Source organism: Euprymna scolopes, chromosome 2 (assembly GCF_053919585.1).
Source record: "Euprymna scolopes isolate OS-2025 chromosome 2, ASM5391958v1, whole genome shotgun sequence".
NCBI classification, from domain to species: Eukaryota; Metazoa; Mollusca; class Cephalopoda; order Sepiida; family Sepiolidae; genus Euprymna; species Euprymna scolopes.
The window spans coordinates 84,121,536-84,134,919 of record NC_136483.1 but is presented as its reverse complement, the minus strand read 5'-3'; the positions used below and the strand labels follow the sequence as shown (position 1 = coordinate 84,134,919).

The 13,384-nt window shown below is 35.0% G+C and overlaps 1 protein-coding gene across 1 annotated transcript; it reads left to right on the top strand.

Annotated features, from left to right (window-relative positions):
* The first annotated feature begins 7,154 nt into the window (after positions 1-7,154).
* LOC145293182 (5'-3' exoribonuclease 2-like) lies at positions 7,155-10,385 on the top strand. Its single transcript, XM_080139667.1, has one exon. The coding sequence runs from the start codon at positions 7,280-7,282 to the stop codon at positions 10,052-10,054; it is 2,775 nt and encodes a 924-aa protein (XP_079995793.1). The 5' UTR covers positions 7,155-7,279; the 3' UTR covers positions 10,055-10,385.
* The last annotated feature ends 2,999 nt before the right edge of the window (positions 10,386-13,384 follow it).

Sequence of the window (13,384 nt, the reverse complement as noted above, 5' to 3'; positions counted from 1 at the left end):
TTTTGTTATTATTTAATTTTTTTTTTTAATTTTTGTTTTGTTAATTAATGTGTTGGCGGACTTGAACAAGAATCACCCCCCCCCTTTATATTAGTGTCGAATCAATAATAACCCACAGACAAAATTGCAAAAAAACGAAAGCCGTTCTTACTTTTGAAGAGGTTGGGAGTGTTTATTCCGAAAACCGTTCTTAAATGGGAAGGTTGGGGGTGTTTATTCAAAAAGCCATTCTTAGGGGGGATGATTTTCGTCGTCTGTCAATGTGTTTCTTTTTCTTAAACTGCTTCAACAATTTCTGGGACTATGCTCTTGTGAAGCCTCATTGTTCATTAGATTATTTTACCATCTCTTGCAAAAAATGCTTATTTTTGCTTAGTTGATGCTAATTATTCCCCTTGCATAATAATCTCGCACTATATAAGCACCTGAAAGTGAATGTTGCCAAAACCAAATGGATGTAATGTTGAAAAGTACTCTTCAGAAAGAGGAAAGTTTCTTCGCTCAGTTTGTGGAAAAGGAGTTGGTGGCAATTAAAATGTTTTATGGTACTTGTAACCATTGGGTCCACAAGAAGTGCAATGAAATTTTTTCAGTAAATTGAGAAATGGTAACCAGTTTGTGAGCAAATAATGTAAGACAGTAGAAATAGATGAGAACTTAGATTTGAAGAAAGTATATTTGCATGGTGAAGCATTGAGAGTGTTCAGAAGTTTTGTTATCTTGGTGATAATATTGGATCACAGGAAGGAATTGGTGCTTGTAAGAGTTAGAAATGAATGGAATAAGAGTCGGGGACGTTTTTTTTCCATTTCTAAACTGCAGTGTTATGATAAGAGCTGGTTCTTATTAGTGGTTGCTAAGATGAATCTTATATAATTAATAATATAAGTAACGAAAATTATTGTATGAAAAGAAAAACAAAACCATTTTATGACAACAATGGAAGGGTTCTTTCAATTACCTATACCATTTGGTATAGGTGAAAGAAAGTTGGACTGTGTCCGAGTGAGGAAATGAAGAGTTAGAAAATTCTTTAGCTGCCAAAAGTCAGCGATCAGCTAATTTTCGAGTGAAGATAGTTGATGTTCAGGATTCAAGATTACAGCAAAAGAGAGGAAGGGGAGTGAACTGCTTGCTTGCTTTCAAAAATCTCTCTGATGACCAACTGCGTTACCCACAGGTGCTGAAGTAGTTCTTCTTGAGACTGATTAAATAAATGCACCCTCGAAACTGATTGGTCAATGTGTAACCAAATCACCAAGCAGGAACCTTTCTCCAGCAGAGAAAATAAGTCTTTATTTATAGCTGCTAGTTTACAATTGTCGACCAAGTGAAGTGTCTATCAGGCAAGAGTATAAAGGTTGATCATGTATAAAAATGAAACTTCACCAGTGAAAGTTGAAGACATGTGTTGCATGAAAATAAATGATGTAAGAATTATGTAATGGATGTTTTTTGTGAGTCTTAAAGAAAGTTTGATGATCTCAGAAGAAGATTGAATCTGTATAATATCGAGAGATGTGTGCAGAACTGGAGATTTTGTTGGTTTCGTCACCTTGAAAGAATATATGAGTTCTTGGGCTAGTAAATGTAAAACAACTGAGGTAGGAGATGGCAAGGAAAATATAACAGGAAGTGATAAGAGGGGAGTTGAGAGAAAGGAAGATAAATACTTGGCCAAAGATAGATTAGTTTGGAAGTAAATTTCTCAAAGTCACCCAACACATGCCAGCATGTAAAATAGATGTTAAACCAGATATTATGCATTCTCTTACTGTTTACGTATTTAAATATATTATGCTTCACCCTAAACGACTCCCTTCATTTGAACACCATCAAATTTGATCCCACTCTCCTCAATTGATAAACCTCCTCCTCAATTGGTGAACACCCCCTCTACTGGTGATCCACTTCTTTCAGGCATATTTTTCTCACTGTCCATTATTCCTTTATTCTTTAGTCTTGTAGCAATTACATAATTAAGATCTATTTTCTCTTGCACTCGCATGTTTTCGCATGGAGTAATTGTTACATGGTTTGGTAAGATAACATAAGCATGTTCTCACTCACACATGAGCATTTCCTTTGGCGACGTCATCAAAACAAGTCATATACCTTTCTTCGCATCTCTCGCTATAGCATTGCAAAATGAAATGGAACTCACAGACTCAATTCCATTTCTATAGTACCAACTGATCCAACCTGTTTTATGCTCTTGTGTTCCTAACTCTTTCTGGACCATATTTTGCATTGATGAAACTCCGGAATAAAATTAATTTAAATTGTAGCGAAGATGTTTGTCCTTTTAACCGAAAACTTGATGACTTTTTTTCTTCCTGTGTTCATACGGTACCCCCTAAAATCCTTTTAAAATACTCCAAAGAAAATTTAAATTTAGGAATATTTTTTATCTTATATTTTGTTATTTATTAATCTAATATCTCTTGTAAAATTTTATAAAAAATTGAAGATATCAGAATTTTAATAAAGGCTTTCCATCCCTTTTTAATCTTCTTGCGTATAATTAAATTAATCTAAATATGGCCGAATAGCTTAATAGCCATGTTTTAAAATTACATGATGATCGGTTTTGTAGCAAACAAAGTTTACTCTGAATTTAAAATGATTTTTGTGCATACACTCGCCTTTTTTTATTTATAAAAGGGTCAACACATATCATATCAAGGGCCGAAGGCCACTCAAGGATAAGAGAATAAGGGTTAATGTATGTATTGTAGTCATTAGGACAGTTGTGTAATAGTCATTTGCAGAAGAAATTTGGTATGATTAGATCATTTACTAGGATGGCTGAACAAGAACTTGTTTACATTGATCTTGGAGATAATGATATTATAATCAGCTGGAAAGCAGATCAGCAGAACAGAGTTCCACAGACAGCCAGTTCTAGGAAAGAAGCTTTGTTCGTGGAATCCCCATGTTTAGGTTTAGACAATGATAGAGAGTGGGGAATTTTTTGATAGTGATTTTGGCTAGACAAGTGTTTTTTGTGAAAGATTGGAGCTTAGTCGAATACTTGCCATAAAATAGCGATAGAGCAGGGACAGGCTTGCAATGTCTGTTCTGTGGGAAAGAGGCTGCAGAGAAGAGAAAAGGGGATCGCCTACTAGATTACGAATTGAATTAATACAAACAAATAAAAACATTCTAAGTCAATCAGATGCATTTTTTAAAATTAATCAAAATTACCGTTTTTGATCCACATAAGTTGTTTAGAATTAATAATGGAAATAAATACTTTAGGAGACTTAAATAGGATTTAACCAGAAGTAAGTCATGCATAGGGCTATGACAGCAGCATATTCTTTTCATTGTTTTGACTCTCGAGTATGTATCCGACACAGTTAGACACAATTAATCAACCGAGAACCACATCACTCTACATAAAAACATAAGAGATCAACGGATATATACCTGAGAATCAAAACGAGGAAAAGAATATGCTGTTGTCATAGCCCTAGTCATGAAAATTAAATAAAAAGGTTGATTTTAAAAAAATATAGAATTCGAATTCTCATATCAAGAAAAACCTACAAACTATTCTCATATCAAGAAAGACCTACAAACTATTCTCATATCAAGAAAAACCTACAAACTATTCTCATATCAAGAAAAACCTACAAACTAAGTAACGTGTTGGATCTTTGAGATGACTTGTTGTTACTTGTTATTTAGCAAAAAAAAATTAAGTAAAAAATATTTATGTAAAAGTTTTATTTTTTATTCAATTTTTTATTATTATTTTTTATTAAAACATGGTTTGGATGCATAAAAAGCCAAATTTTTCTTCAATAAACAGTTTTGCCGAAATCCACAACAGCTAAGGTCTTCGTTGCATCAGCGCCTCCCCATTCGCGCCTCTGTCAGGCCTTAAGGTTGCTGCTATCTCAACTCAACGCATGCATTCAATTATAAACATATGCACACAACTCATAAACTTTTTCTTATTTCTGTCTGCTTATCAAAAATAAATGCATAAACTTATTCATTTAAATATTTCTAAGTTTTCTCACTGAACTTTCTTTCTATAATGAAAACAAACGAACATTGATTCTTAATAATTGATCCCCCCAAAAAAGGAGAGTGGACCTGTAAATTCACCCTTGTCCGATCGTCTGTTCATCTGTTCGTCCATTCATCTGTCCGCACTTTTCTCAATAATCTTGGAATTTTAAAATTCTGCACAAACATTAAACATGTTATGAGTAAAAAATAGGATTTAACCAGAAGTAAATCAATGAAAATTAAATAAAATGTTGACTTAAAAAAACAAAAAATAAACTAGAATTGTAATATCAAGAAAAACCTACAAACTATATCAATAAATAAGTGATGAACGCGTTAGATTTTTGAAATGACTTGCTATTGAGCAAAAGAAATTAAGAAAAAAAATTCTGTAAAAGTTGTTTTTATTTATTTATCATTTTTTTACTAAAACATGTCTTAAGTAAAAAAAATACTATTTTAGGAGTAATGGCAAAATCCATTCCACTCTAAATAATTTAGATGACTGAAATAGGAACTAATAATAAATCTTATTGCTTCATACAACTCTATGTAAAAGATTTATGTAGAAGTGATTTTATTTGTTTATTTATTACTAAAATATGATTAAGTAAAAAAATAATAATAATAAATTGCTTCGGGAGTAATGGCAAAATTCATTTTACTCTAAATAACTATATCACCTATGACCCGTTGGGTCAGTATTTGTTAGTACTAATCCATGAAAATATAGTGAAATGTCCAGGTAATTTAAATAAATACTGTGCTGAACATGGACATAATATATCTGATTGAATGCAGCTTGCTTGTTACCGTGTACACTTCGTCATGGTTATTATTGCGAAAGTGACAACCATGAAGTGACGTAAACCAGAAGTCAAACTAGACGATGATAGACTGATTCTTGTGCCCTGATGAAAAAATGTTTTATCTTTTCTTACAAATGTTAATAAATAAGAATCTACTGAAACTTTTTTTAGGTAAATTTTTATATTAGGTCCACCTCCACAATTTTCTTTAAAATGACAACTTTTAAAGGTTTTCGACTATGAAAATCTCATTTAAATTTTGCAGAGACAAGAAGTTTTTTGAGATATAAAGACCTGTAATGTGCACTGTAATTCCCTGAACGCCATGTTTGTATGCGCATGAGAAACAAATCTACTTCTCTTCGACCGACACTGCCACCTAGCGGAAACAAATCCACTTTTCTGCAACTGACACTGCCCACCTCCAATTTTTTACAATAGTATTTGCGGCTAGGTATGCTGACAACGAATATCGCAGTTAAATTTGGGGCAAATATTCCCCCCCCCCATGGAGTATTTATTCGGAAAGCCATTCTTAACATGGGGAAGTTGGGGGTGTCTATTCCGAAAGTCGTTCTTAACATGTGTAGATTGGTGGTGTTTATTCCGAAAGCTTTCCTTAACATGGGGAGATTGGGAGTGTCTATTCCAAAAGCCATTCTTAACATGGGGAGGTTGGAGGTGTTTATTCCGAAAACCGCTCTTAAGATGAAATTACTCAAGGAAGTGAAAAAAGTCGTGATTGTTTTATTTTACACGCATGCACATTACTAATTTCTCGGTCGGGAAAAAACAAAACAAAAAAACGTAGATTTGTTTTCGCTAGGTGGCAGCGTGGGTCGCAGAAAAGTACATTTGTTTATCGCATGTGTGTACAAACATGGCCGCCAGTGAAAATCTGAAATTTTATAATATAGGTCTTTATATTTCGAAAACTATTTGTCCCTGCAAAATTTAAATGAGATTTTCTTATTCGGCATAGTCGAAACCTCAAAAAGCTGTCATTTTAAAGAAAATTGTGAAGGTGGGGGGACCTAATGTAAAAAAAAAAATATATATATACCTTTTTAAATATATTTATTTACTTTTATCAATGTCGAGCATGTAATTTTAAAAAATATTTGGATGAATGTTTAATAGTTTCCAAAACACGAATATTTTCACAGAAATAAATGAAATGCTTAATAGTTAACAAAAATAAGAATATTTTTTACAGAAATTAATGAATGATAATGTAAATAAGCATATTCATAAAACACACATACACACACACACACACACACACACACACACTAAAAAGTATTTAGAGACAACATATTTTAAAATTGTGCGAAAATAAACATTTAAAAAACAATAAAAACAATAAAATCATCTATTATATTTATTTGCAATATATAAGTAAATAAACATAAATATTATATTTAAAGTCAATACTGAGAAAAAAAAAGTTGGACCTTTTACGAACTGGAACGAGAATCATTCTATCACCGTCTAGTTCATCATCCATTTTCAAGTAATTAAATATATCTTCTTGACAATTGCATGTTCCTATTTACAATGCCTCCCCACGGGACAGAGTTAGACACCAGGGTCGTTTTTTAACGTGGAGAAAAGGAACAAAAATAACAATTGCCTCAGTCGTGAAGGATTTCTCCTCCATTGACAGAGGAACAAGAAATTGAAGTGCAGCGCTGCAGCGTCTGAAGAACAGATACTACACTTTGATCATGTTGGAAAAAAAAACAAGATAAAAAGATAACACGCAAGCAAGGGTCATGATCTTTTTAATATATAAAAATTATATGTAAAAAAAAGAAGAGTATCTGTAAAGAATAAACAAAAGAAATTCTAAAAATGTGAAAAAAAACGTTGTTTTCGCATGGACAAAGGGAAGTAATTCAGTTTGTGTTATTCTTTTCGAACTTGTTTTTATGTATAATTTAAAATTAATATTTAAAATCAGTGTTAAATAACATCAAAATATGACCTAGAAATTAATAATTAAAAAAAATCTAAATGTTAAATTTATTTTTCAGCATTCGCGTGAATAAACAAAACAAGGGCGTTTGAAATAGATAAGAAAGAAATGATTTCGAACAAAGCACAATGGATAAAACAAAAACAAATACCATAACGGTTTTATTATTTATGTTTATACGAGATTTATCGTAATTTGGGGAGTGATTAATTCAGATTGTTTACAAATTCTAATATTCATTAAGTTTTTGAATTTTTTAATAAAATAATGTTTATTAAAATTCGATTTTATTTTAGGAAAAACTTTGGTTCGAGATTAAACGGAAGTGAAATTAATCATATGTAATACCGGAAGTTAGAATCGGCCATATTGAGTTAATAACACAGGGTTCAACGTGATTCCTGTGTTTACGTGTGCCGTTTTTTTTTTAAACTCATTTCATAGTTTAAATTTTTATTTTGAAAAAGTTATGGGAGTTCCTGCCTTCTTCAGATGGCTAAGCCGCAAGTATACATCAATTGTTGTCCACTGTGTTGAAGAGAGAGCTAAAGAAGTTGATGGAGTTGCGGCCCCGATTGATACAAGCCAGAAAAATCCAAACGATGTCGAATTCGACAACTTATACCTTGACATGAACGGCATCATCCATCCGTGCTGCCACCCGGAGAACAAACCAGCACCCAAGAATGAGGATGAGATGATGGTTGACATTTTCGCCTACATTGACAGAATTTTCAACATTTGTAGACCTCGAAAATTGTTGTACATGGCGATCGACGGTGTGGCTCCACGTGCCAAAATGAACCAGCAGCGATCGAGGCGTTTTCGATCCTCGAAGGAAGCCAGTGAGCTTGCTGATGAAAAGGCCCGAATGCGTGAAGAGGTGCTGACCAAGGGTTACCACCTCCCACCCGAGAAACCGAAAGGAAGCAAATTTGATAGCAACTGCATCACACCAGGTACCCCATTTATGTTTCGTTTAGCCGAATGTTTGCGTTTTTATATCCACGATCGTTTGAATAATGACCCAGGCTGGACGAACATTAAAGTTATTCTTTCAGATGCTAACGTCCCTGGCGAGGGCGAGCACAAAATAATGGATTATATTCGTCGGCAACGAGCTCAACCAGACCACGATCCCAACACTAACCATTGCTTGTGCGGGGCTGATGCTGATTTAATTATGTTGGGTCTCGCGACCCACGAACCCCACTTTACCATCATCAGAGAGGAGTTCAAACCTAACCAGCCGAAACCGTGCGATCTGTGTGGTCAGATGGGGCACGAGATGAAGGAATGTGTGGGCCTTCCGAAAGATGAGTGTGAAAACCCAGTGAAACAGCTCGGCATCGAGCAAGAGTTCATCTTCATACGTCTACCTGTCCTCCGGGAACATTTGCAAACACAACTCCGAATGGATAATCTCCCGTTCGAATACGACTTTGAACGGGCCGTAGATGATTGGGTGTTCATGTGTTTCTTTGTGGGAAATGACTTTTTGCCCCACCTGCCCTCTCTGGAAATTCGAGAAGGGGCTATAGATCGCCTGGTCACAATCTACAAGCGGTGTGTCTATAGGACGGGCGGTTACCTCACCAAAAGTGGAATCGTGAACCTATCTCGGGTGCAGTATGTCCTGTCGGAGTTGGGAAAAGTAGAAGATGAGATCTTTAAAAATCGGCGTGCCCGAGATTTGGAGTTTCGTCGCCGCGAAAAGGAGCGCAACAAAAGAATGAAAGGCGATGAGAAACCAAAGTGGATGCTTGCGGGACAGTACAACCCGACCCCGGTTAACAGTGGTTCAAATCCAATACAGAATCCCCGCCAGACAGCAGCTGACATGCGCAGACAAACGCAGAGTGGGCAGAATCTGTACGGAAGCTCTGATTCGAGAAACCTGATGCACAACCCTGAAGCTAAGCGTAAACACAAACCACAGGAGGAAGAGGATGACGAACCACAGGATGATGTCAAACTCTGGGAAGATGGTTGGAAGGATCGGTATTACAAGAACAAATTTAATGTCGATGAGCATGATGTGAAATTCCGCCATCTTGTTGCTAACCATTACGTCCGTGGTCTCTGCTGGGTGCTGCGTTACTATTATCAAGGTTGCGCTAGTTGGAAATGGTATTTCCCGTACCATTATGCTCCGTTTGCATCTGATTTTCTCAACATTGGTGACTTATCAAATGACTTTGAAAGAGGTACTGGACCCTTCAAACCTATGGAGCAACTGATGAGTGTCTTTCCGGCTGCAAGTAAGCAGTTCTTACCTCCAACTTGGCAGCGACTTATGACGGATGACGATTCTCCTATAATTGACTTTTACCCGATAGATTTCAAAGTAGATCTTAATGGTAAAAAATATGCATGGCAGGGTGTTGCTCTCCTCCCATTTGTTGATGAGGCCCGCCTGAAGACTGCCTTGGCAACTGTGTACGACGATCTCACTGAAGAGGAAAAGTTTCGAAACGTGCGCGGTAATGATAGATTGTTTGTGAGCTCTAAGCACCCAGTGCATAGTTTTTTGGATGCTCTTTACGAAGGAAATCAGGCCAGTCAAGAAGTCCAGATAAACACAAAATTGTCGCAAGGTATGGGAGGTACAGTCTGGTGTGATGAATTAGCGGTTCTTCCAGGCCACACGGTCTTCTCTCCAGTGCCACAGCTAAAAGACCTGAATGATAATCAAGCAATCAGTGTCTACTTCAAAGACCCGACCTTCGGTGAAGATTTCCTTTTTCCATCCATAATTTTGCCTAATGCCAAATTTCCACCTCCGACTGTGAAACCAGATTCCCACCGGGACTTTGGCAATAATCGTTATCGTCCGCAGTTGGGCTTTCAACCAAACAGTGGTTACCGTGACAACAAGAATGTTGATGCAATGGTGCGTATGATCCGTCATCATAGTGGTCCAAGTGACAACTATAGGCAGCAGAACCCCGGGGTCATGATACCACCGCCACGTGATATGTACGGCTCTTCGCGGGGCGGATACGGAGGAAGGCAAGGTGGTGGGAATTGGCATGGTGGTAATGGTGGTGGCGGTCGATATGGCGGTGGTGGTGGTGGTGGTGGTCAGGGAAGAAACCAAGGTGGTTATAATAACCCAAATGATTACAACCGGAATCGTCAAGGTGGTTACCAGCGGGATGGCGGCGGTAACAATTGGAACTATGGTTACAACAGACCCCGAGGAGGTGGAGGTGGTAATCAGTATCAAAGAGGTTACTATTAAGCTGAAAAAACTTTTTTTTACAGAATTCATTGATGCTTGACTTCTGGGCAGACAAGAAACCATATATATACATATATTTTTTATTATTATTTTCATCCAGTTTGAAACACTGACATTTGTGGGGTGGGGGGATTCATAAAAAGAAAAAAATTCATTTTCATGGAAACATTTTCTTTTTTTTTTCTTCTCTCTCTCTCCACATTTTATTTTTTCAAATTTTGACAATCCCCTCACTCTGAATTTTTTATGGGCACCCACCCTAAAAAAAATACCCAAGTATTTAATCATTTTGTAAATCATTAAGTTGTCCCATAAATCTTATTTAGACTCATTTTGATTTTCTTGTCATTTATTCCTACATACACACACATACAACTCTATCTGAATACACACTCACAGACGACCATATCTGCATACACACACACGCACAGACGACCATATCTGCATACACACACACACACGCACAGACGACCATATCTGCATACACACACACACAGAAACGTCTATATCTACGCACACACACACACACACGACCATATCTGCATACATACACACAACCATATCTGCGCGCACACACACACACACACATACAGATGACCATATCTGCACACACAAACACACATAATCGTATCTGCACACACAAACACACAGTCTTTATCTGTGCGCACACACACATGCAAACAACCATATGTGCACACACACACACACGCAGATGACCATATCTGCATACACATACACACACAGACGGCTATATCTGTATACACACACATACATGTATACATGATTTTCTGCATCTTCACAAATGATTGCAGTCTCATTTCTTCACTGTCATCCTTTCCTCATCCATGACTTTTTAGGTGCCCTTTTAGACCAACTGCAGACCTGCATGGCCTGTAGATAATGTAGCAGATAAACATTATGCACATATACATATTACGATGTCCATCAAATGTTACAAATAAGATTTATATAGTTCTAAATTATTCAGGGGAAAGATTTTTTTCATGTAGGTCATAAAATTTGATTTGCTTATGTGAAAATAATTTACCATATGTAGGTGAAACGGTGCTTCCTTTAGATATTCAAGAGATTGATTTGCAAAGGAGTTTTGCAATGAAGGACTTCAGATTAGATGATTTATTTTTCTCTCTTTATAGTTTTAAAGGTTGAAAAATTTCCAAAACTATATCTACTATTATATAAAACTATATTTACTATTATATAAAACTATATCTACTATTATATAAAAAGAACTTTGTCTTTGTGTGCGAGTTCATTCCCAATGGACTTCAAACAGCTAGGCCAATTTTTATGAAATTTAGCACAAATGTACTTTATGTGGCTGGTAATATTCTTAAATAGGTTTTATATCAGAATGTCTTCGATAAGTATCGATAGTCAAAAAAATACGATGAAAGAAGGAACAGGTGAATTTGACTAAAGTTAACAGTCTAATATCACAAGTGCATTTGAGAAGTTTTATTATTACAAAAGCAGAAAAATCAGCAGTAGGTTCTTTGATACAACAGGGACATGTTAGAAATTAATGTTGCTGTTTAGAGCATAATTGAAACATATTTGTTATTTTCATTTTAAACTTTAATTCCAGCTATTATATATAAAATAATTTTTATAAAATCAAGAAAAGATTCTCTACAGTGCAATATAAATTAGAATGTATTGTGGACTGTCACTGTGGGGAGGCATGTGACGTTTCCTCCCGGTGCACCGTGATGGGTCCCCAATGAGAGCAAGCAATTAATCAATTTGATTGGAAAATGGGCAATTTCACTGATTTTCATGACAAAATATGAACGGGTGAAACATTTGTTGATCTTCACTCAATCCCAAGCAACGTTGAGTCTCCCTGCTAGTATATACATATAATAAAAGACTACATCATTTTGTTTGTGTTAAATTGTATATACATACTATACAAACAGAATGCGGTAGTTCTTTTATATATATATATATATATATATATATATATATATATACATACATACATTAGTCACCGCCAAAACTGGGGGGGGGGGGGCAGGTAAGTACTTTTTGACGGACTGTCTTTTTAAAAATCTACCAAAAATCAGGTAATTATCCAATCAATACGAAATTTCAGCGATTATTAAGAGAAGAATGAACTTTATAACTGTACTTATTTTTCATAAACAATATTTATATATATATTTTTTTTTTTCTTACAACCCCCCCCCCTTGTTTTGAGGGGGTTCCAAATATGCTTAAAATAATCATCTGAATCTGAACAAAACATATTGTGTTGTTGTAAGGGACAGGATTATAGATTTAAAAAAAAAAAAAAATCGTTTGCATACTTTATTTTGACATCTGAATATCAGAACTTCGATTGTGCTTAATTATCCCGCTTTTGAGTTTTGAAGTGTGAAATTCGGTGAATATGTTAAGTAAAATAATTAATTTAAGTTAAGCAAAACAAAAAAAAATTTTAATATTTATACGAAAAAAGCCATTTTAAAATCTTTGATAAATAAATTAACAATTTTTTTTTTAGCGAGCCGAATAAATCATGACCATTATTAAACAGGGCATACTTTGAAGAATCGATACAAAAAAAAAATTTGATAAATATTGTGCCCTTTGTGTTAAAAATAGGATCATTTTTTCGATCTCGTTTTAAAACGTTTGCCGCCTTTCGACTACGGTGGATCAAACGCGCTGAAATAATTTTTTTATTCTGCTTTAAATTCCCCCCCCCCCATTTTGGGGAGCTTGGCCCCCACACGCATACATATTAAAAACCAAACTCATAAAAATGGTCACCCATCTGGTACTGGCCAGCCTCAGCGTTAATAATACATTGAAATTTTCGTCACTGAAAAATAAGTTTTTTTTGGCCTGTTTGGTTTTCCATAGTTTGCGTTTTATTAAGTACAAACATAAACATTGTCTAGATTGGCGCGAAGTAACTGGTTGCCTATATGAATAAGTGGAATTATTTGAAATCCAGGTACTTATACTTATATTATAATATTTTTGCATATTCTCATAGAAAATCACCCTAAATCTTAGTTAGACAACAAATAAATAAATTATTTCAAAAACCTTTTTTTAAAAATATTTATGTACGTTTTTTGTGCAAGACAAAAAAATGTCAATTGTTAACTTTTTGGGAAAATTTAACATTTAAAATTTAATTAAAAATAGTAGAAAAAGTTTTACATTCTGTTTTCTATATGATAAAATTCAGGGTTTTATCTTTCTGGAAAAAAAAAGTTACTCAGAAATAATGGATTTTAATAAATGTAATTTCGTTTTAAAAAACAACAACAACTTGATTTTTCGGCCATTTTT